General features: G+C 48.1%; 1 protein-coding gene across 1 annotated transcript; it reads left to right on the top strand.

The window, feature by feature from the left end:
- On the top strand, positions 1–23,118 carry LOC119255069 (olfactory receptor 14A16-like). Its single transcript, XM_054699447.1, has 4 exons — positions 1–76; positions 5,012–5,717; positions 17,502–17,619; positions 22,950–23,118. The coding sequence occupies exons 2-4, from the start codon at positions 5,012–5,014 to the stop codon at positions 23,116–23,118; spliced, it is 993 nt and encodes a 330-aa protein (XP_054555422.1). The 5' UTR covers positions 1–76.
- Positions 23,119–23,633: the final 515 nt, after the last annotated feature.

Raw genomic sequence — 23,633 nt, 5'->3', positions numbered from 1 at the left:
TTTAGGGGTTCCGATTTTAGGGGTTCACAAGGTTGTGTGTTGATGTCCTGTAGAAGGTCTTCTTCTCCACTTTCTGGTATGTCTGGGATTATGTCACTTTCTACATCATGTAACGTAATGCACGGCAATATCTGCAAATTTTTATTCTCTGGCAGCTTCTGTGCTGCAAGCGCTGGGACCTCAATGCTGCTCACCCACCCTGAGAACATGAGCTGGGGTAGGCTCTGCCCTCATGCATCCTCTCTGCAGCAGGACAGGTGTCTCCAAACATGCCTGATGGATCATAATAGAGTCACTGCAGACAATATTTCTCTTATGAAATGTATGTTTTTTAACATTCTTTAAAAAGCATGTTAACCGTCAGACCGTGTCCATTGATTTTCAGAATACAATCTGTGTGGGGAAGTCTCCCAAGTAACACATCTTTCCATGAAAGACCCTGATGGCAGGTGTCTCCCCCCTGGGCCTCTATCACTCTCGGGCCACAGCCTTTACACACTTTCTGTCTTGGCTTTGAGTGAAGCCTCTAGACTCTGTTGAGAAGAGGATTTGACCTCCCGAGTGGGGTGACATGGGGTCATGTTAATAATTGCCATTTGTCACTTCTTTGCTGTCTTGTTTGGGGTTCCAATTCTGCCCCTCTTTGTGTGTGATGACCCCTCACACTCCTGGGGAACACCCACGTGAACACCCTCCTGCTTCCACAAGTCCAATTACAGGGAACACCAAGGGTAATAAACAAGTGTCCCCCACCCCCCGGACACTAGAGCGCTCCTGGGCCTCAGAAACCTCTGTGGGGAGAAGCCACGTGCACCCCACAATCCTGACAAGGGCGAGTGTCTATCCACACACATGCATCCCCACCACAACAGGGTGCAGCACCCCAGTCCAGACATGGGCCAAGGCATAGGCAGATAGTCTCTAAGGAGGATGCGCTGGTGCCTGCAGAGTCACGAGCAGGGTGGATTTAGGCTCCAGACCCTGCTCTGAGCTTCGCTGGCATGTTCTGAACCCCTCATGGCTGTGTTTGTTCACGTCCCGGTATGGGCTCATCCTGCGGGGCCAGCGGGGTCCAGGGCGTGATTATGTCATTATTCAGCGTTTACGTCTAATAAGCTGGGCTGACTCTGTCCGGCTGCTTCCTGGGATTTCTGAGAGCTGCCAATGACAACACTTCAGCCCCTCACACTCAGCCCACACTTTCCACCATGTCCCCTTCCCTCAGCGTGTGCTGGACACTGGGGTCCACACGGTGGACAGACTCGAGTCTGTGTCCGGAGAGATTAAATGTGGGGAATGTGCTCCTGGGCTGAGAAGCTTTTCTCAGCTGGGGTGAGCAGGAAGGACTAACCATTCTCTTCATGGGCTGAGGAGTTTCAACCAGAAGAGTTTAAGTGAGGACACAGGATCCCACAACCTTCGCAGGTAGCACACCAGACCCTCCAGCCCACACGACCTTCTCCCTGAGACCTAAAGGACACCCCGCCCAGCGCTGACCCCCCATGATCCTACCACACAGGCCGAGCAGGATGAAATGGGTGTCATCTCCCAGGTGGTCTCGGGGTCCAGAGCATCGGGGGTCACAGGGCCCAGAGGCCGGATCCCCCTGCATGTGTCCACAGCAGGCCGAATGGGGGACATGAGGGAGCACTGGAGGCGAACGGAGCTGCAGCATCTTTCCCCCTAAATGGCACCTGCGGGGATCCCTGGAGTTGGGAGAATCACCAGACGCCCTCCTCTCGGTGGCAACAGCCCATCCCTGCTGGGCAGAGCATGTCCCTCACCCCGGCCTCAGCCAGCCCCTGGCTCTAAGCTGACGCCACCGAACCCCAGCCAACGCTGTCCTTGGGGCTGAGTCCACCTCGCAGAACCCTTTGGGCACAAATATCCACATTTAACCAAAGGTGAACACGCATTGGGGAGGCCTTGGGACTTGTCCTGTGTGTCCTCCCGTCCCCGTGGGCTTAGCAGGGACCGCACATGAAGGGGTCACTCCTGTCAGGGGAGGAAACTTCGTGTCCCTCCTGTGCTGGCCCGCCAGGCTTCACGGTCCCCACGTCTACCCCAGGGCGGCCAGCTCCGTGCTAACCACCGTCCAGCTGTCCCTGACGCCAGAGAGGGACCTCCCACAGGCCGCTCGTCGGAGGAGGCTCCTCGCATACCGCGTTCCTCCCTGTCAGCCCCTCCGCATGGCTGCCCACGGATCCCCCAGCTGCTGGCCCAGGCTCGGGCAGCCTAGGGGACACCTGGGCGGCGCATGTGGACCCGGATCCCAGCTCCCCGCCACCCGCACATTCTGCCCCCCAGGGGACTCCAGCCCAACTGTGTCCACCCCACTCACACCTGGGCCTGGACTGTCCATGTGGAGGCAATGTCCACGCAGAGTCAGCAGCAAGTCAGACTCTCAGGCCACTAGAGGGGCCGGCTGGAGCGCCAGGACAGGGAGAGTTGCTGCCGTGCCAACAACTCGTGCTTTGGGGGATCCGGATTCTGCCCCACCCTGGCCTGGCCTGGGGTGTCTGCCCATTGTCCTGCTCGCCCTGTCCCCCATCCTGCCCCTCCCACCCCCGCCAGTGCCTCACACTCCCTGCCTAGCAGGTCCAAGAGGGGCCCCTGGGTGGTGATCACTTTCCTGCTGCTCCCTGTGAACAGGCTCGTCCTGGCCCTGACCACAGGGCCACTCCGGTCCCTGCGGGATCAGGGGGTGATGGGGCCAGGAGGACAGGATGAATTACATTCCTTCCCACAGAGGAAACCACCAGCAAAAGCACCACTAACACACTCACTGGATGTGCCACAGGATGACACTAATTAAGACAGTGAACAAAAAAAAAAGTGCTGGTCCCTGAGGGCTGGAATCTGGACAGTGTCCAAAACGCGGACACCAGCTCCAGAGCTCAAATAGCCCAGCCTTGAGGCCCTGCTCTGTCCATGAGGCGGCAGCAGGATGGGGTGGAACATCCTGTGAGTGCTCAGAGGCATCCCCACGAGCCAGGACCATGGAATGAGAGGCCGGGACGCCCTCTGTCCTGCCATGGGAACAACCTCAGGAGAGAGACTCAACATGGCAGCGGGAACTTCCCCCCTAAACTGCAGGTATCTGCCCCCAGCCGTTTGCAGGGGAGAATCCACTCACACTTGAAATATTTTAGATGCGAAGCATCATTTTAGACTTGAGAAAGCCCAGCAGTTAAACTATTCATTTTGTAAATCATGACAACTAATGCTGAGGGTGCCCAAGTCGCTCATATCCCACTGCCGTGTCAGCCTGGGGTGAGACTCAGTGAGAGAAAACACATTCTCTTGTAATTTAAGATGTTCAAAGATATTGACTTTTAATACATTGATCATAGGTTTTGATTTATGGGAAATGTGATGATTATTACTTCATACCTGGGATTTTAGCATCAGCACACTCAGTGTGTTTTGGGTACTGAATAAAATCACAACAATTAATGAGATTAGATTGAAATGAAGGAATTCCAGAAGAAATTAAAAAAAAAAACTAGTTGTTAAATTCACAACATTATGCCTTTTTGCCCCTAACATTATGAAAAAAATGAGTCAAGTTGAAAATCAATAATTTTTGCAGCAACATGTTGACGGCTTCATGACTCTGACACGAACATGAAGCTGGCAGGGATGTGTGACTATTTTTGCACATGATCTTGGGATTATTCCCCAACTTCGTCACTCAGGGATTGTGAGCAATTTTGTGAAACAAAGTCACAGTATTTAAACAGGGCCTGGAGGAGATATATGTCAAGTTATTTTATACATTTTAAAAGGTATTTAAAGTCACACAACAGATGTCAACATTATTAATAACCAGATGCAACATTTTTTTTACATCCACGAATACTTATATATTTTCTTGTTTTTATTAAATTTCTGGAATTATTCCCACCAGTGTGTTGCAATTATTTTATATTACTATATTCTTGTAAAAATCCTGCCCACCGCAGTGCCTGCCCCTACGCCACCTCACAGAGCGGGGAGACGATGAGATTGGGGAGGGGGAGGAGAGTGGGCAGGGCTGCCCCATGTCCAGACGACCCCACTCACACTGAGGTGAGGAAAAAAGTTGCACACGGAGGACCCAAGCCCCTGGGACCGGCACGGACAGCCCACGCACAGAAAATCTGGCTCAGCCCTGGAGTCGCCCCCTCCCTGCACAGATGTGCATGAGTCTGAGGGGCACAGAGGGGCCAGGGAGGGACCCGGGGGTGGACGAACACATCCTGCAGAAGGGACGAGTGGGTGTGATCCAGGAGGAGATTCTGTGGGAAATGTGGTCTCTTGGTCCTCAGATGTGGGGAGTCAGGTGCAGGGAGATGAGGAGATGGACCAGGAGTCAGCAGTGAGGCCACAGGGGCAGAAATCTGACAGAGGATGCATCAGGACATGCCACACGGGGACACTGAGCCCAGATCATTCAGTTCCAGGAGAGCATTGGGTCCTGGGGAGCAGGAAAACAGAGACCCGCACACCCCATCTCCCTGCACACCTGTCACTGTGGGGCATCCCCAGACCAGAGCTGTGCTGGAGGAGCAGGGACAGGCTCTCCAGGGTGGGTAGGGGCTGGGCATGGTCACGAGTCCTCTGGGAATGTGCCCTGGACAACCTCTGGGAGGTGTGCTGGGCTCCGATGCTGGGGCCTGGGCAGGAGGTGGGAGCAGTGGGTCGAGGGAATGTTGTAGGACAGCTTTGTCTATGGACTTTTTTGACAAGTATGAGATTCTAATTTCTTCAAGTTTTGTAGGGGACAGTTGAAATTTTCAGTTTTCTCCAATTATCAGGACTTATGTGGAGAATGTAATATTGACATTTTCACATGAGCTGGTAACAAATGGGTTGAATGAAACAGCATACATAGATGATATTAGTGTCCATAGAACTGGAAGGAATAATTATGCTGAAAATAAACTGAGTTATTACTTTGTATTGATAACCCATAATATTTCGATATTGGAAAAATTAAGATTTTGTTTCTCTTTCCTCTTCTATACAGATGATGTCTCCAATGGTGACCAATCTCACCACCGTGACAGAATTTGTGCTCCTGGGGTTCCCTACCCAGGGGACCATGGGCTTCTTGCACCCGCTGCTCTTCTCCCTGGTCTACCTGTGTGCCCTGCTTGGGAATGGGCTCATCGTCCTCATCACCACCCTGGACCGGCACCTCCACACCCCCATGTACTTCTTCCTGAGGAGTCTGTCCTTCTTGGATCTCTGCCTCATCACAACCACAGTCCCCAAGTCCATTGCCAACTCTCTGAGGCGCAGCAGCTCCATCTCCTTCCCAGGCTGTGTCGTCCAGGTCTTTGTGCTGATTCTCTCAGCAGGTGGAGAGATGACCCTCCTCACTGTGATGAGCCTTGACCGCTATGCTGCCATCTGCCACCCCCTGCACTATGACGTCATCATGAGCAGGGACAGGTGTGAGCAGCTGACAGCTGTGTCCTGGCTGGGTGGGGGTCTCTATGCTGTGATGAACACAGCTGGAACCTTCTCTTTGTCATACTGTGGGTCCAACGTGGTCCACCAGTTCTTCTGTGACGCCCCTCAGTTACTGGCTATTTCCTGCTCAGAAAATGTAATGAACAAACTTGTCCCCATTCTCATTAGTGCGGTGTTGACTCTCTGCTCTTTTATTTTCATCATCATTTCCTACGTCCACATCTTCTCTGCTGTCAGGAAGATCCCATCCACAGAAGGTAAGGCCAAAGTCTACTCCACCTGCCTTCCCCACCTGCTGGTTGTGGTGCTGTTTGTCTCCACTGGGCTCTTTGATTATCTGAAGCCGACCTCAGGTACTCCATCCATGTCTGACCTGGTCATTTCTATGTTCTACACGGTGATGCCCCCCACCTTTAATCCCATCATATACAGTCTAAGGAATCAAGCCTTGAAGTCGGCTGTGTGGAGACTGATGAAGGGGAGACTCACCAAAATGTAATAGAGAAGATGACTTCATGACTCCATTATGAGTCACATATTTTAAATTATTGAATTATACTCCTCTTCATATTTTTTCTAATTACATATAATTCTATTGTATAATTTAAAAATATATGCTCATTTTTAAATTATGTTTACAATGACTTCATATAGTCTGCTGCTTATATACTCTGTTGTCACTGATTGTTCCTCTTTTTTACACTTAGGTACTTTTTTTATTCTCTGTACAATGGAGGTCACGAACTCCAAACACTTTCTGCTGGCCTCCATTTTTGTGTTCCTGGCCAAGAGAGGTGATGATTGGGTTTCATGTCAGTGGTCAGCAGAAGTTCTCTCAGTGGGGCAGCCTCTCCAGTCTCTAAGGTGTCTTTCCCTTCATGGTCACTGATATCTTGGTCACGGGTGGGATCAGGGGCCACGGGCAGGACAGAGATCCCTTTACTTAGTGAATAAGGCCTTCACAGCATAAATAAGGCCTGAGGATCTGAAGTTATAATCTAAGTAGTCAAGACCTTTGTCGATAAGGATACTGCATGACATGGTAGAGACCCAACTGGAAGCTCTGGTGTGGGCACCACCCTCATTTGCCATAATCACACTCACCCATGGTGGACACCAGAGATAAGAAAGCTAAGTTCATGTGCAGTATAATTACAAAAATTTTTCAAAAATGCACTGGAAAGGAATTTTTGAGATACAATAAGAGAACTTAACAAGTTATAATGGTCAAAATAAAATGATAGGTAGTAGCCTGCCTCATATCTAATATTTCCAGAAATGTGTTAGGAATGCCATCCATGACCTCACACCACTCTTTACAGGAGTGTTATCCCCATTTATTTCATCCCCTAGAGTGGGCGGGAATGGCAGGACAATGCCCTAGCCGGCAGGTCATCAAAAGGAATCGTACCTAGAATGTCTGCATTTTTTATGAACACGTTGAAATGAAAAAAAAAAAAAAAAACTCATCAGCTTTACGTGCAATGAAATGATACTATCATTTAGTACACTTGTAAAGACTTGTAAGTAATGGAAGGAGATTTCAATTTGGGAAGTGAAATGGCCCCATTATTGTCACTTGCTGTCTGGCCTCAGCTCCTCTCTGCTGACTGCACCCACCTTTGTTTCCCGTCTGTGACGGCCAATATTTGAAAATTTCATACTAAAATATTTCATGATAAAAATGTGGTTCCAACTGGATATCAGATATTTAAGTTGTTATCAAACAGTTCACCTTGCGAGGAGGCTATTCAGGCTGTCCATGCTCAGGTGAGATCCATGTGGCACAAAGTAAATATGGAGGCTGCCAGGAAATGTTAGAAAATGGCAACATCTGGATATTTGAAATCTGGGATTGTTATAGGGCAGCCCCGATATTGAACGGGTTACCTGGCTGTGGGTCCCCACCCTCACGCTTAAAAGGGACTTATCAATACTCCACTACAGGCATACACAAAAGGTTAATAAAAGGTTTATTTACAAGGGAAAAGGAAATAAGGAAAATGTACAACTTAGGGAGAAGATTGGGAAATAAAGTCTTTAATGTGTCCTACCCGATCTGCCGACCTGGAAACCCAAAGGCAATCTCAGAGCTGGCTGGATGCTGCGAGCTGGCGGAGAGCCAAAATGGGGGACCCCTCCAAGCCCACATGTTTGACTTTATACCAACCTGGCTTCTTAACCCCACCCTCATGTCCCATCCACCTTCCCTTTGGTGGTGATGGGATTTGGAGTTCCCAGTGTCTTTGGCTTTTGCCTGGGGTGGGGGCCGAGTCCACAAAGCCTGTATAGAATTAGCTTTAGGACATCCTTTTCCCCCTAACAGGATGACAACTTGATACTGTCCTGTTAAGTGATTGGTATTTTTAGTTTTTCTGCCGATAAATTAATTGCTTAATATCAATTCATGATACTGTTATAGTTCACTGGTGGGATATAATGAGAATTTAATATATGTATTAAGAACCTGAATAATACCATCATACATATTTATGAGGCTATTTTTTGCCAACTTTGTATAATATTATTAAAATATTTAAGTAATAAACATTTAATGTCTCAAGGTTGTATGAATTTTAAAATGTAAGCACAATGAAAATTGTTGTGGACACCAAGGAAATATAAACTGTGAACTCTAAAGACTCCACTGAAAAAACAAATTAAATTAAATAAGCCACTTCAGTATACTTCAAAAGTACAAAATCAACACATGAACATCAATTGCCTTCTTATATGCAAAATAGGAATCTGAAGAGAAGAATTTGAGAAGGAAATCTTACATATAATCACAAAATTACCTAGCAGTAACCCTAAAACAGGAAGTGAAGATACACAGAAAATTGTAAGACATCCTTAAAATAAATAGGAAACAGAGGGTGGATCAACATGGCGGCGAGGAAACGAGAGTGTAAGGTCTCCCATTAAAAAAAGTTAATAAGGAGGAAAAGCGGCAGGTCCCACTGAGAACTGGGACACGGAAGATAAACAGATGACTCCAGCAAAATACCTGAAGAATAAAGTTGCCATAAAAGAGGACTAGAAGGGAGGAAAGCTCAGAACCCAGCCATCCTCCCCGCTCCACAAAGTTGGCACTCTCTGACCAACAGAAAGGAGGAAAGAAAAAAAAAAAAAAACCTAAAACAACCAACACGAACAAACTACACATCAAGCAGGACTGTGAGTGGAAAGGATTAGCAGAGGAGGTGAGCAAACGGCTCCAGGCACCACTGGAGAAAAACAAAGACTCCCAGAGACCTACACATAGCCACAGGCCAGCCGGTAAGCTTGTGCGGAAAAGCAGCGCACTTGAAAAGCAAACGTGGATCGCGGTGGCCCAGGCCCTCATGTCTGCAACCTAGGCTTGCGGGGAGACACGCAGGGGCCCTCACTGAGGTGAATGTCCCTCAATGAGTAATCAGAAACCAGGCACCTGGACACGGGAGCGGGGTGCAAAAGACGCCATTTCTGCGGACACTGAACTGGGCTACAGCCCACGTCCTGGATCTTAAGGCTTTGGAACTGAGACCAGGGGCATGAAATTCAGGGCGTGAGTTCCCCACGACAGTGGGGCACAAGGCAGACACAGCACCCCAAAGCCGTTGAGGTTTTCCCCACCATTCCCACTCTGTTCCTCAGCCCACGGAGTGAAAAAAAGAGCTCCCCAAGGACACTAGGAGAGATCTCTGGCACCAGCTAGCAACCAGAAAAAAAAATCACCAACACCCCATAGAACAGGGACCTTTCTTCAGTAAAGACTGCTTGAAATCAGCATAAGGCTCCCAGAGGAGCCAGTGCTGAGCTGGGAAGTTAGCCCATGCCAGGCCCCTTCTGATCAGCAGTTTGAGCCCAGAGGGGGAGCAGGCACCCATGGCCAGGGCAGACCATGCACTCAGAAGAGTGTGCCTGAGACCGGACACACAGGGAGTGCGTTCCACATCGCCATATTAGAACAGGGACATTTCTTCAGTAAATACTGCCTGATACCAGTGGAAGGCTCCCTGAGGAGCCAGATGTGAACTGGGAAGTTCGCCAACACCAGGCCCCTTCTGGCCTGCAGTCCAAGCCCAGAGGGGGAGTGGGAACCCACCGCCGGGGCAGACCAGGCACGCAGGGGTGTGAGCCTTTGCATCGGCATTTTAGAACAGGGACCTTTCTTCAGTAAAGACTGCTTGAAACCGACATATGGCTCCCAGAGGAGCCAGAGGGGAGTGGAGAAGTTCACCCAAGATGCCGGCCAGTCCCAGCAACACAGTGCCCCAGTGCATACAGCAAATTAGAAAACAGACAGTAGGGAGTAGAAGAACCACATTCAACCTAGCAACTCCTCAGGAAAAAAGCATACCACAAAAAGAAAACCAACCCCCAGAAGAAACAACAGTAACTTGGAAGAACTTCTGAGTCTTCCAGAAATAGAATTTAAAATTGCCATGATTAAAAACATGACAGAATTCATAAAGGAAAACAATGATAAGGGAAAAATAATCAATGATCAGAAGAATGAAATTGACTCCCTAAAGAGGGAAGTAAAAGAAACGCAGGATATCACAGAATTAATGGAGGCACTAAAGAACTCTTGGAAAAGCAATGAAAGCAGAATAGATGAAATGGAAGAACGAATAAGTACTCTTGAAGACACAGAAATAAAAAGAACCAAAACAGAAAAGGAAAGAGAAGTACGAAGGAAAAAGACCAAAGAAAGACTTCGGGAACTATCTGACTCCATGAGGAAAGGAAATATAAGAGTTATAGGAATACCAGAAGGAGAGGAGAGAGATGTAGGAACAGAAAAAATATTCAAGGAGATAATTGAAGAGAACTTCCCAAACGTGAAGAAGGAGCTGAAAATTGATATACAAGAAGCAAGAAGAAAACCAAACTTCCACGCCAAAAGGAAAAATACAGCAAGACACATAAAAGTAAAGCTCCTAAGCTCCAGAACAAGGAAAAAATAATGAAGCTGACAAGAGGGAAGAAACAGATAACATTCAAAGTGAAACCAATCAGGCTGACATCAGACTTCTCCGAAGAAACACTACAGGCAAGGAGAGAGTGGAGGGACATAGTCAACAGACTCCAAAATAACAGATGCCAACCAAGAAAACTCTATACCACAAAGCTCTCCTTCCTCTATGAAGAAAGAATAAGGACCTTCCCAGACAAACAGAAACTCTGGAATTTCATTACGACTAAACCCCCACTCCAAAAAATACTACAAGGAATCCTAAAGCCAGAAACTGAGGGACGAATAACAATGAAAGAAGGCCAAAGAAAAAGTTATTAAAAGAATAAATAAATAAAATCAAAGGAAAGACAAAAACAATGGCAAATACAGATGCTAACATTTCAATATTAACTCTAAATGTAAATGGACTAAACTCTTCAATAAAAAGACACAGAGTCGCAGGCTGGATTAAGAAATAAAACCCAACCTTTTGCTGTCTCCAGGAAACACATTTAGCTACAAAAGATAAAAATAGACTCAAAGCTTAAGGATGGAAAATAATCCTACAAGCAAATGGACCAAAAAAGAAAGTAGGAACAGCTATACTTATATCAGATAAAACAGATTTCAAACTCAAAAAGATAAAAAGAGACCCCAGTGGTCACTATTTTATGATCAAGGGGAGAATACATCAAGAAGAAAAAATACTCATTAACATATATTCACCTAACGAAGGAGCACCAAAATATATCAGACAACTGTTGTCATCTCTGAAAACAGACATCAGAGAAAACACATAAGTAGTGGGAGACATCAACACACCACTATCAACAATGGATAGATCAATGAGACAAAAAATAAGTAAAGACACTAAAGCTCTAAATAAGGACCTAGAGTGCTTGGGCTTAACAGACATCTATAGAACACTAAACCCAAAAAAAAAAAAAAATGGAGTACACATTTTTCTCAAGCACACAAGGATCACTCTCCAGGATCGATCACATACTGGGCACAAGACAAACATCAACAGATACACCAAGATTGAAATCATACCAACCATCTTTCCTGACCATGAAGGCATCAAACTAGAAATAAACCATAAAAAGAGGGCAAGGAACTCTCCTACATCATGGAGATTGAAAACCACACTACTGGAAGACCACTGGACTAATGAGGAGAAAAGAAGAAATTAAAAATTTCTTTGAACTGAATGACAATGAGGACACCAATTTCCTAAATGTATGGGATGCAGCAAAAGCAGTAATAAGAGGAAAATATATAGCAATAGAGGCTCACATCAAGAAACAAGAAAGAACTCAAAGAAACAACCTAATTTCGAAGCTCAAAGATCTAGAAAAAGAACAACAAAAAAAACCCAAAACCAGTAGAAGAAAAGAAATAATAAAAACCAAAGCAGAAATAAATGAAATTGAAACTAAAAAATAATCAAAAGATCAATGAAACCAAGAGCTGGTTCTTCAAAAAAATCAATAAAATAGACAAGCCCCTAGCCAGGCTCACAAAGGAAAAAAGGGAGAAAGCACAAATAAACAGGATCATAAATGAAAGAGGAGAAATCACAACGGACACAGCAGAAATCAAAAGAATAATCAGTAACTACTATGAACAGATATAGGGAAACAAGTTCAACAATCTAGAGGAGATGGACAAATTCCTACAACTCTACAACCACCCAAAGCTAGATAAAGAAGAAATAGAACACCTAAACTGACCAATTAGGTTTAGGTTTAGAACACCTAACTATGCCCAAAAACAAAAGCCCAGGACCTGATGGATTTACAAATGAATTCTACCAAAAATTCAGAGACAAATTAGTGCCTATCCTTCACAAACTCTTCTGAAAAATTGAGAAGGAAGGGACAATATCAAACAAGTTCTATGAAGCCAACATTGCATTAATACCAAAACCGAACAAGGAAAACACAAAAAAGGAAAACTACAGGCCAATCTCCCTAATGAACACTGATGCAAAAACCTTCAATAAAATTTTAGCTATCAGAATCAAACAATGTATCCATAAGATAATTCACCATGACCAGGTAGGATTCATTCCAGGGACACAGGGATGGTTCAACATCCGAAAATCAATCAATGTTATCCAACACATCAACAAAAATAAATATAAAAACCATATGATAATATCAATAGATGCTGAGAAAGCTTTTGACAAAGTGCAACACCCATTCATGATAGAAGCTCTTGAAATTCTTGGGATACAAGGAACATACCTCAACATCATAAAGGCCATATATGACAAGCCAACAGCTAGTATCATTCTCAATGGTGAAAAGCTGAAAGCAATTCCATTAAGATCTGGAACAAGACAAAGATGTCCACTCTAACCACTGCTTTTCAATATAATACTGGAAGATCTAGCCAGAGCAATAAGACAAGAGAAAGACAGACAAGGAATCTAAATAGGAAAAGAAGAAGTCAAACTATCACTATTTGCAGATGATATGATAATATACATAGAGAAGCCCAAAAATGCCACAGAAAAACTAATTCAACTCATCAATAATTTCAGTAAAGTGGCAGATACAAAATCAACACGCAAAAGTCAGTAGCCTTCCTATACACAAACAATAAATCTGAAGAAGAAGAAATAAAAAAAAATCCCTTTTATTATCAAAACAAAAAATATCAAACACTTGGGAATAAATCTAACAAAAGAGATAAAGGACCTATACAAAGAAAACTATAAAACACTGTTAAAAGAAATAGAAGAAGACACAAAGAAATGGAAAGACATCCCCTGCTCATGGATTGGAAGAATAAACATTATTAAAATGGCCATCCTACCAAAAGCAATATACCGATTCAATGCTATTCCAATCAAAATTTCAATGTCATTCTTCAAAGAAATAGAGCAATTATTGATGAAATTCATATGGAATCACCAAAAACCCCGAATAGCCAAAGCTCTCCTGAAAAAAAAAAGAAGGAAATGGAGGCATCACACTCCCAGACTTCAAACTATACTACAAAGCCATAGTCATCAAAACTGCATGGTATTGGAACAAGAAAAGACATACAGACCAATGGAATCGAATAGAAAATCCAGAAATAAACCCACAGATTTATGGTCAACTAATCTTTGACAAAGGAGCAAAGACTATGCATTGGAGCAAAGAAAGTTTGTTCAATAAATGGTGCTGGGAAAACTGGGTTGCTACATGCAAAAGAATGAAGCTTGACCACTACCTCACACCATACACAAAAATCAACTCAAAATGGATGTAAGACCTGAAACCATAAAATACACGAAGGAAATATAGGTGAAACACTTTGTGATATTCATATCAAAGACATCTTTACAGACACATCACCCAAAGCAGTGATAGTGAAGGCAAAGATCAACAGTTGGGACTACATCAAATTAAAGAGCTTCTGCACAGCAAAAGAGACAATAACCAAAACAAAGAGAAACCCCACCGACTGGGAGAACATTTTTGCACACAACACTAATGATAAAGGACTGATCACAAAAATCTGCAAAGAGCTGATGAGACTCAACAACAACAAAGAAAATAATCCAGTCAAAAAATGGGCAGAAGAGCTAAAAAGAAACTTCTCTGAAGGGGAAATGCAAATGGCCAACAGGCATATGAAAAAATGTTCAACATCACTTGTAATCAGGGAAATGCAAATCAAAACTACCATGAGATACCATCTTACACCAGTGAGAATGGCACATATTAAAATAACTAGGAACAACTAATGTTGGTGAGGATGTGGAGAAAAAGGAACTCTTCTGCCCTGTTGGTGGGAGTGCAAACTGCTCCAACTACTATGGAGAGCTGTGTGGAGATTTCTGGACCTACTAAACATAGAGCTTCCATATGATCCAGCAATTCCACTCCTAGGTATTTACCCAAACATCAATTCCAAAGAGCACCTGCACCCCTATCTTTATAACAACACTATTTACAATAGCTAAGCTTTGAAAACAACCCAAATGCCCAAAAATAGATGACTGGATCAAGAAGATGTGGTACTTACACACCATGGAATATTACTCAGCATTCAAAAAAGATAAACACATACAAGTTGCAGCAACATGGATGGCGCTGGAAGGGATCATGCTCAGCAAAATAAGCCAGAAAGAAAAAGAAAAATACCGGATGGTCTCACTCATAGCAGGAATCTAGAAAACCTAAATAAGAGACCAGGAAAATGAATAACTATAAGAAAGTGAAAATCAAAATCAACAAAAAACTGTGAACCGGAGACACTCTATGGGGGGTGGGGAGCGGGGAGGGGAGGGAGGCTCCTTGTACCCTGCATGCCTCAGCGCCCCTGAACCCTGTCCTGCCTCCGCAAGGCTGCCCACAGTCCCCTTGGCTGCTGGCATGCACTTGGGCACCCGAGGCGGAGCCAGACCCACCTGGCAACCTGCCGTCCTTGCTGTCGGACCCCCAGGGGTCTCCAGACTGGCTGGGTGCACCCAGCACACCCGGGCAGGATTGTCCATGTGAAGGTGACGTCCACGTGAAATCAGCAGCAAGTCAGACTCTCAGGCACTAGAGGGGCCGGCAGGAGCGTCAGGACAGGAGGAGTAGCTGTGGTGCCAACAACTCCTGCTTCGGGGTCCAGTTTGTGTCCTGTCTCTCTTCTCGGTCCAGGTGTCTGCTCATTGTCCTGCTTGCCCTGTACCCCACTCTGTCCCGCATGCCCCACCAGTGCTTCCCCCCACCTGCCAGGCCCAGGAGGGTGCATGGGGTTGGCAGTGACTTTCCCTGCTCCCTGTGGATGGGCTCATCCTGGCTCTGACGACAGGGCCACCTTGGTCCCACCAGCAGTCAGGGGAGGTGATGGGGCTGAGGGGGGACAGGTCCTGTCCTCACAGATGTAAAAACTAAGGAAATCGCCACTGACAAACTCAGGGCACTAATGATCACTGGGATGTGCCGCAGGACAATGCCAATTAAGACAGTGACCTGGAAAAGGGCGCTTGTCCCTATGGAATAAAATCACTTGATGGATGGATCTTGGACAGTGTCCAACACACAGACACCAGCTCCAGAGCTCAAATAGCCCAGCCCTGAGGGCCCTTCTCTGTCCATGAGGCAGATCAGGACGGGGTGGAACATCCTGTGAGTGCTCAGAGGCATCCCCACAAGCCCCAACATTGGAGTGAGAGGCCAGGACACCCTCTGTCCTGCCATGGGGACAATCTCAGGAGAGAGACTTGACATGGCAGCAGGAACTTTCCCCCCCAGACTGCAAGTATCTGCCCTCAGTCATTTGCAGGGGAGAATCCATTCATACTTGGAAAATTTTAGATGTCAACCTTCATTTTAGACTTGAGAAAGGGCCATAGTTAAACTATTCACTTTGTAAATCATGACAGCTAATGCTGACTGGGCCCAAGACGCCATGTCCCATTGCTGTGTCAGCCTGTGTGAGACTCAGTGAGAAAAAACATATTCTCTTGTAATTTACGATGGTCAAAGATACTGACTTTTAATACATTGAGCATATCAGAAGATTGTGAATTATGGGAGATGTGACAATTTCTGCTGCACACTTGGGATGTAGCATCAGCACACTCAGTGTGTTCTGGGCACTGAATAAAATCACAGCAATTAATAGAATTAGATGGTAATGAAGACATTCCAGAGGGAATTAAAAATTACACTTATTGTTCAATTCAGATTGTTATGCCTTTTCTCCTAAACATGATGACAGATATGAGTCAGGTAGAAATTCAATGACTTGTCAGTGACATGTAGACGTCTTAATGGCTCTGGCACTAACATGATGGTGGCACAGACATCTGTCTATTATGGATGTGAACTTGGGATTTTTCCCCAACTCCACACTCAGGTATTGTCAGTGTAATTGGAAAATGAGTCACAGTATTTAATCAGGGCCTGGAGGAGATATGTCAAGTTATTTTATCCATTTTAAAGATGTATTTAAGGTCACCCGACAGATGTCAATATTTTTTACCACCATGTACCCTGACTTATTTACTTATTTTTATTAAATTTCTGGAATTATTCCCACCAAAGTGTTCCAATTATTTTACATTACTATATTCTCCTAAAAAAACTGCCCTCACCAGGGCCTGTCCCTCCGTCGTCCCACAGAGAGAGAAAAGGATGAGGTTGGGGAGGAGGTGAGAGGGCAGGGCTGCCCCGTGCCCAGAAGTCCCCATCACGCACTGGCCTGGTGTGAGGAACTAACCTGCACACGGGGGACCTGGATCCATGGGACCGGCAGGGACAGCCACAAGCACAGACCGTCTGGCTCAGCCCCAGAGCAGCCTCCTCCCTGCATAGATGTGCATGAGTCTGAGGGGGACAGAGAAGCCGGGCAGGCACCCGGGGGTGGACGAGCCCATCCTGCAGGAAAGACATGTGGGTGTGACCCAGAAGGAGACTCTGCGGGAAACGTGGTCTCTGGGTCCTCAGATGTGGGGGAGTCAGGTGCAGGGAGCTGAGGGGATGAGGGGACAAACCAGGAGTCAGCAATGAGGCCACAGGGGCAGGAATCTGACAGAGGAGGTCTCAGGACACACCACACGGGGATGCTGAGCCCAGATCATTCAGTTCCAGGACAGTGTTGGGTCCTTGAGAGCAGGAAAACAGGGACCAGCACACCCCATCTCCCTGCACACCTGTCACTGTGGGCCTTCCCAGACCAGGGCTGTGCTGGAGGAGCAGGGATGGGCTCTCTAGGGTGGGGAGGGGCTGGGCATCGTGACGTGTCCTCTGGGACTGTACCCTGGACAACCTCTGGGAGGTGTGCCGGGCTGAGACGCTGGGGCCTGGGCAGGAAGGGGAGCCGCGACCTGGGAATAACTGGGCACTGGTGGTCTGTCAATTCAGTTCACTGAGAGACCTGATATTCAGGTTTTATCATGGTCATTTAAAAATTCATTTCTTCATGAATTTATGGACACATATTTGGACAATATATCAATAGTGCATTCACATGAGATAAAATATGAATTTGGTCAGATAATGATAAAACATAAATAGATTGCATGCTTGTATATGTTGATAACCCATTTTGTGTTCAATATTGGAAGATATGACAATGTTTTCTTCCTCTTTATTTTTTTACACAGATGATGGTCCCAGGGGTGGTGACCAATCTCACGACCCTGACAGATTTCGTCCTCCTGAGGTTTCCCACCCAGGGGACCATGGGCTTCTTGCACCGCTGCTCTTCTTCCTGGTCTTCCTGTGCGCTCTACTGAGGAATGGGCTCATCATCCTCATCACCACCCTGGACCAGAACCTGCACACCCCCATGTACTTCTTCCTGAGGAGTCTGTCCTTCACCGACCTCTGCCTCATCTCAGCCTTGGTCCCCTGTCCATTGCCAACTTTCTGAGGCACAGCAGCTCCATCTACTTCCTGGGCTGTGTCGTCCAGGTCTTCATGGTGGTTATGTCAGCAGGTGTAGAGATGACCCTGCTCACAGTGATGAGCCTTGACTGCTATGCTGCCATCTGCCACCCGCTGCACTATGATGACATCATGAGCAGGGACAGGTGTGTGCAGCTGACAGCTGTGTCCTGGCTGGGTGGATGTGTCATCTCTTTGATGCTCACAGCTGGAACCTTCTCCTTGTCCTACTGTGGGTCCAACGTGGTCCTCCAGTTCTTCTGTGACATCCCCCAGTTATTGGCTATTTCCTGCTCAGGAAATCTGATAAGCAAACTTGTCCCCATTCTCATTAGTGTGGTCTGGAGTATCTGCTGTTTCATTTCCATCATCATTTCCTATGTCCACATTTTATCTGCTGTCAGGAAGATCCCATCCACAGAAGGTAAGGCCAAAGTCTACTCCACCTGCCCTCCCCACCTGCTGGTTGTGGTGCTGTTTGTCTCCACTGGGCTCTTTTATTATCTGAAGCCAACCTCAGATACTCCATCCATGTCTGACCTGGTCATTTCTATGTTCTACACGGTGGTGCCCCCCACCTTTAATCCCGTCATATACAGTCTGAGGAACCAAGCCTTGAAGATGGCTGTGGGGAGACTGATGAAAGGCCAATACCCCAAGATGTAAGATACCACAATCTAAATATATATCCCCTCATTAATTCAGCTTACCCCCTAACTCTTTCATGTTGTCATTTATTATCATAGATTTCTGGAATTAGGATTATTCCCTTTTCACAAAATCATTTTCTCATAATCTTCAATATAGTCCTTTTTCCTAAATTGCTGCAATCCTTTCCCCAAGCCCTCCCTGTGTGATGTTCATAAACTGAATCCAGGTCGTGGTTTAAAACTTGTATTTGGTGTAGAAAGAATGTTCTAGAACTCACATTCACCAACATTTACATAACATGAAGCAGTGGTAAAGGGGTCTGTCCTCAGGACCACATGGCCACGGGACCCCAGTCCTGGGGCTCGGTTCCCACAGCCTGTGTGTGTATCCACTGAGGACTTTGTCCTCATTGATGGCAGGGGAGAGTTTGAGTGGACACCCATCCCTCACAATTCCTCACAGGGCATCTTCCTCTAGGAGAAGTTCCTGTTCCTGCTCAAAGGACAAAGGGGAACCACACTTGACTTTGCCAGAGATGGAAGGATGGACGCTTCCTTGGTTAGTAGGAATCTATGACTGAAAACTGGAATTGAAGGAATAATAATTTCTATGATGCCTGTTTTGATGCCAATGTGACTGTACCCTCTTGATGTGGTGTTTTCAAAAGTATCTTTGAAGAGCTACATTTCTACTTAAAAAATTATAATTTTTAATTTGCTGTGTTCATTTTTAGGTTCCTTAGTTTTCCAGATTCTATCTTGATTCTATACAAGGTATTCGTCTCCACCTTCTTGTAGATAAACTAAAGTTCACTTTTATTCTACTTGGGAATGATATTATTATTTTATTATACAAACTAAAGCATGGCATATTTGCAATTTTTTAATAATTCTTCACATCTGCACTGCATGTTGGAAGATATCACTCTTGTTATCCTAACACTGAGAACGTGAGCTGGGGGTGATGTTCCTCCTCTCCAGGAGCAGGTCACTGTTTCTCCAAAATCTTCTGACCGATGAGCACATTTTGTCCGTGAAACTATTTGTGATAATAAAATGTAGTTAAATCACAAGACATGACTCGTCCATTCAAATTTCAGAATGAACCTGAGTTAGAAAATCACTCAAAGTAATATTCATTTCAGTGATAGCATGAGGTCACAGTCCCCATGCCCTTTGGATATGATGTCATTCTGTGGTCAGATTCCTATGGATATATTTCCTATTTTTCCTTTAATAAATGCAGTGAGTGTCTATTGAGAAGGGATGTTTACCATGAGTATTTCATTGCAACATCATGTTAATTTGTTTTCTGTTCTTATCAAGGTGAAGACTCAATTAGACTTTTTTATTGTTTTCACCTTGGGTCACTTTTCACTCCCCCACACGCACAAGTGTCCGCTCAGAATCTATTAAATGCCCTGCAGTTCCCAGCACATCCGTCCACACTCCTACTCTCGTCCCCTGTTCTGTCTGGTAAAGAGCAAATTTTTGCACTCAGTCCAACATTTCCTATTGCCATTTGCTCTGACCCTGGGCCCCACCACACACCAAGCCCCGCGGCACCCATGATGTGTCAGGGAAGCGAGGGTCCCCACCGGCAGCCCCGCAGCGCAGCCTGCACAGACCCAGGTGGGCCTCGTCCCTGCCCCTGTTTCCTCAGAGCAGCTGGCAAATCTTTCCTCTGTTACACAAACAACAAATGAGACAAAATGGAAGTAGTTTTGCTTAATCATGGATGAAAAGAGACCGTGGGGTGTATTTAAAAGCATAAAGGAGATGATTTCAAACGCAGAACATGTGGAACCCTAAACTGCATCTCCCCACACACTCGCGTCCATCAAGGAGAAACTTGCTCACACTCAAACAGACAACGTTGACATTTTCTTCCTCCCATGCGCGCTGGGCCTGGCCGCTCTCTCTGGACGGCTGCTGGCTCGGGCCTGGCCCCGGGGTCCTGAGACGGCGGCTTGGCAGAGACCAGGGGGAGGTCTTCGGCACCTGGAACCCGAGGCGCGCTCGGCCAGGGTGGAGGGACTTGTTCCAGCACCGCGACAGGAATCGATGTGTTTGTTCCCAGTGGTGTCAGCTGATGTCCATGACTCAGAGCCAGTGCGGTGCGTGGGAAAAGTGAAGACAGATGCGCCAGGGCCCGGACAGCTGTCTGGCAGGAGGGTGACACCACAGTGACCATCCTCAGATGAAACCTCAGCTGGGATTGAAGAGGGTGCCACAGAGGTCGCCGTCCCCTGATGGCCAGTGCGGTGCCTACAGTTCCCAATCACAGGGCCAGTCGCTTGGTCAAGGACGCAAGAGAGGGGGTGGCGGGCGGTGTCCACAGGAAATGAACTCAAAACAACTGGCCTCTGCAGGAGGAGGCAGGGAGAATGATGCACCTGTGCCCACCGGGAGTGCCCAATGAGGGGGACACTGCCCGTTCCACACTGAGGGGTGGAGGAAGAGAAAGCGACGGCACCTGGGCTGGGGGCAGGCGGATTCCTGGACATGTGCAGGAGGACAGTGACTTGCACCTCAGGGTCAGCACCATGGGCAGAAGCAGGAGGAAGCAAATCTGGCAGAAGATGAAGGGCAAAGCTCTGTACCATCTGCGGCAGGAGGGTGTCCCCCGAGGTCACACCACCAACTGACCTCAGAGCTGGCCTTGAGTAACTATGGTCTCCTCAGCCTCCTTGAGTCCTCAGTGTCCTTCTGCCCAGTCTCATTGCTCCAGGGGCCCTGCCACAGGTGCAGCCCGGGGACGGCACCTTGTCTTTGGACTAGCCCTGGGGCCGACGTGCAGCTGTACCCTGCCTGGCATGAGCCACAGGAGAGCAGGCCCAGGGCACTCCCTGTGATCATGGTGGCTCTGAGCCCAGACACAGCGGCTGGACCCATGTTTCAGATCGGGAGTGAGGCACCTTCATCCCAGCCCAGATACCCTGAAGTGCTCAGGGCACACAGCTTCAGGCCCACCGGAGCTGACTCTGGCCACGCCTCCCTTGAACAAACGGCCCAAGAGCCTGCCCCGAGCTCAGGGCAGTTTGGGTCTGGCCAGGAGCTGTGGTTTCACTTGGGGACAAGGCGCTAGGATAGTCAATGAACCCCATGGGCAGGGCCCTCCAGAACTGACAGGGCTGAGCTCTCACCAGCTGCATGCTGGCTGGAACCCCTGAGCACTGAACATGGAGCATCCGATGGGAGCTTCGCCGACAACAACAAATAGTGAGCACTGGAAACGATCCATCAGGCTTGAAGGCGGGACAATAAGAGGATATAAGCCGCGCAGGTGCCAGCTCAGATGGATAAATTAGCCTCAGAAGAGAAGCATGAGCTGATGGCTGCACACCCTCCAGAGTCGTCACGGCTTCAGGACCTCCATAGACTTGAAGACCCCCGGAGACCTCCGCAGAGACCTGGCTGCTACACTTGCCTCAGGCCCTGCCTCTAGCATCTCCTGCAAAGAGCACTGTGGGCCTCAGCCCGGCCTCTGCCAGCTATTTGCAGTGGCAGGCGCTAACACCCCAAGAGCTGCAACACTGGTGTCGCTGACACCGCCTGCAGGGCTGGGTGCTCACCTGCCTGCTCCCCGGTGGCTGGCGCCTGTCTCTGGCCTCCTTGAGAACTCTCGAAGGTCCAGCCATGTCCGGCCTGGCATCTGGTGCTGTCCAGCCTGGTCTGCGGACTATTGCTGAGGGCTCTGCCCGCGTGGGCTACCTCCCCGAGACATGGGGATTTGATCTTGATTCCTGGGTTCCCCCATGCTGACCCCTCCCTGTCTTCTGCCCATGCATGTGAACCCCTGGGTGTTGTTACCAGCCACAGCCCTCGGACCCATGTGACGGGGAGTCACCTGTGTCCCTGAGGTGCAGAACACCAGGGCCAGAACTGGACTGGGGCCAGTGGACATGCATCCCTGGAGGGGCCGTGTGCCGGCCGGAATAGAGGGGCGGGGGCATCTGCTTCATTGCCAGGACCAGTGGGGGCGAAGTCCTCCCTCACTGTCTGCAAGAAATTCCAGAATCACCATCAGTTTCTTGAGGCTGCAGCTTCTGGTACTGCTCGTCAGGGCGGGTCCCTCACACTCGCTCCGGCCTCTGCCTTCCCTCCTGCGGGTGCAGGGGAGGGATCCCCAGCGTGCCGACCCACAAGCTCATTTGTTGTCTGTGACCCTGACCTGGGGGGCCTGTGAGGAGTCGGGGAGACCCACACCCAGGAGACGGCCCCCTACTCTGTTGTGTCAGAGCTCGAGACACACCCACCCTGAGGACATGCTGGAAAGCACCGCCACGGGCCTGACCCCCATTGTAAGGTCAGCACCCGCCTCCCCTCCGTCAGACACGACAGTTCACATGTTGCTACATTTCCAGGCGCTGAGATAAACGGCCTTTTTAGATAAAATAATTCTGAGAGACGCGAGCAAACCCGTGTCAGAAGACCCAGGTGCTTCCCAGTCTTGCTCCTGGGGGTTTTCTTGGTTGCCCTCCCACCCCTTTCACACCCCGTCCCCCCTGCCAGGCCCAGGGGGTACCCAGGGGTGGCGGCAACTTTCCCGCTCACTGTGGATGGGGCTCGTCCTAGCTCTGACTCCGGGGCCACCCCGTCCCTGTGGGGTCAGGGGGTGATGGGGCTGGGGGAGGACCAGGTCCTGCCCATGGAGCCTCCTGGGCCCCTGACAGGCGCCTGACTCGGGGGTTCATTACCGGGGCTGCCAAGAAGCCCACGGGGACAGGACAGTGGCCTGGGGGGCCCCTGAGCAGCGGGTGAGACATGTCAGGCCAGGGCGCAGGAGGGGGAAGTCGCAGACCCATGGCGGGTCTGTCTGTCAGGGCGTCGGCAGGGACCAGGCGAGAGTCCCTGGCTTGGGAGCCCCGAGCGTGTGGCTGTCGCCATAGGGTGGACAGTCCCTCCCGCCTGACCATGGCCGCACCTGAGCCCTGCGGGAAGTAGCTGTAGGAGAAACCACCTCAGCTCCTCGGGTGAGGGGAGGGGCAGACCGGGAGGACAGGATGGGAGGTCACCCTCTCAGGGCCTACGAGAAGGGGTGAGGGCCAGACAGTCATCAGACGGTGACACGGGGCGGGGACACCCTACCCACTGCAGTGATGAGGTGGGCGCCGACCAGGAACAGACTCGGGGTCATCAGTGTCTAATTGGTCGAAAATGTGTGCCAGTAGTTGTGACTGGCCAGTGTTTTGCAGG

Source organism: Talpa occidentalis, unplaced genomic scaffold (genome assembly GCF_014898055.3).
Source record: "Talpa occidentalis isolate TD23 unplaced genomic scaffold, MPIMG_talOcc4v2.1 talOcc4.3, whole genome shotgun sequence".
Taxonomy (NCBI): domain Eukaryota; kingdom Metazoa; phylum Chordata; class Mammalia; order Eulipotyphla; family Talpidae; genus Talpa; species Talpa occidentalis.
The sequence above is the reverse complement of the archived record's forward strand: the minus strand, read 5'-3'. Positions and strand labels throughout refer to the sequence as shown.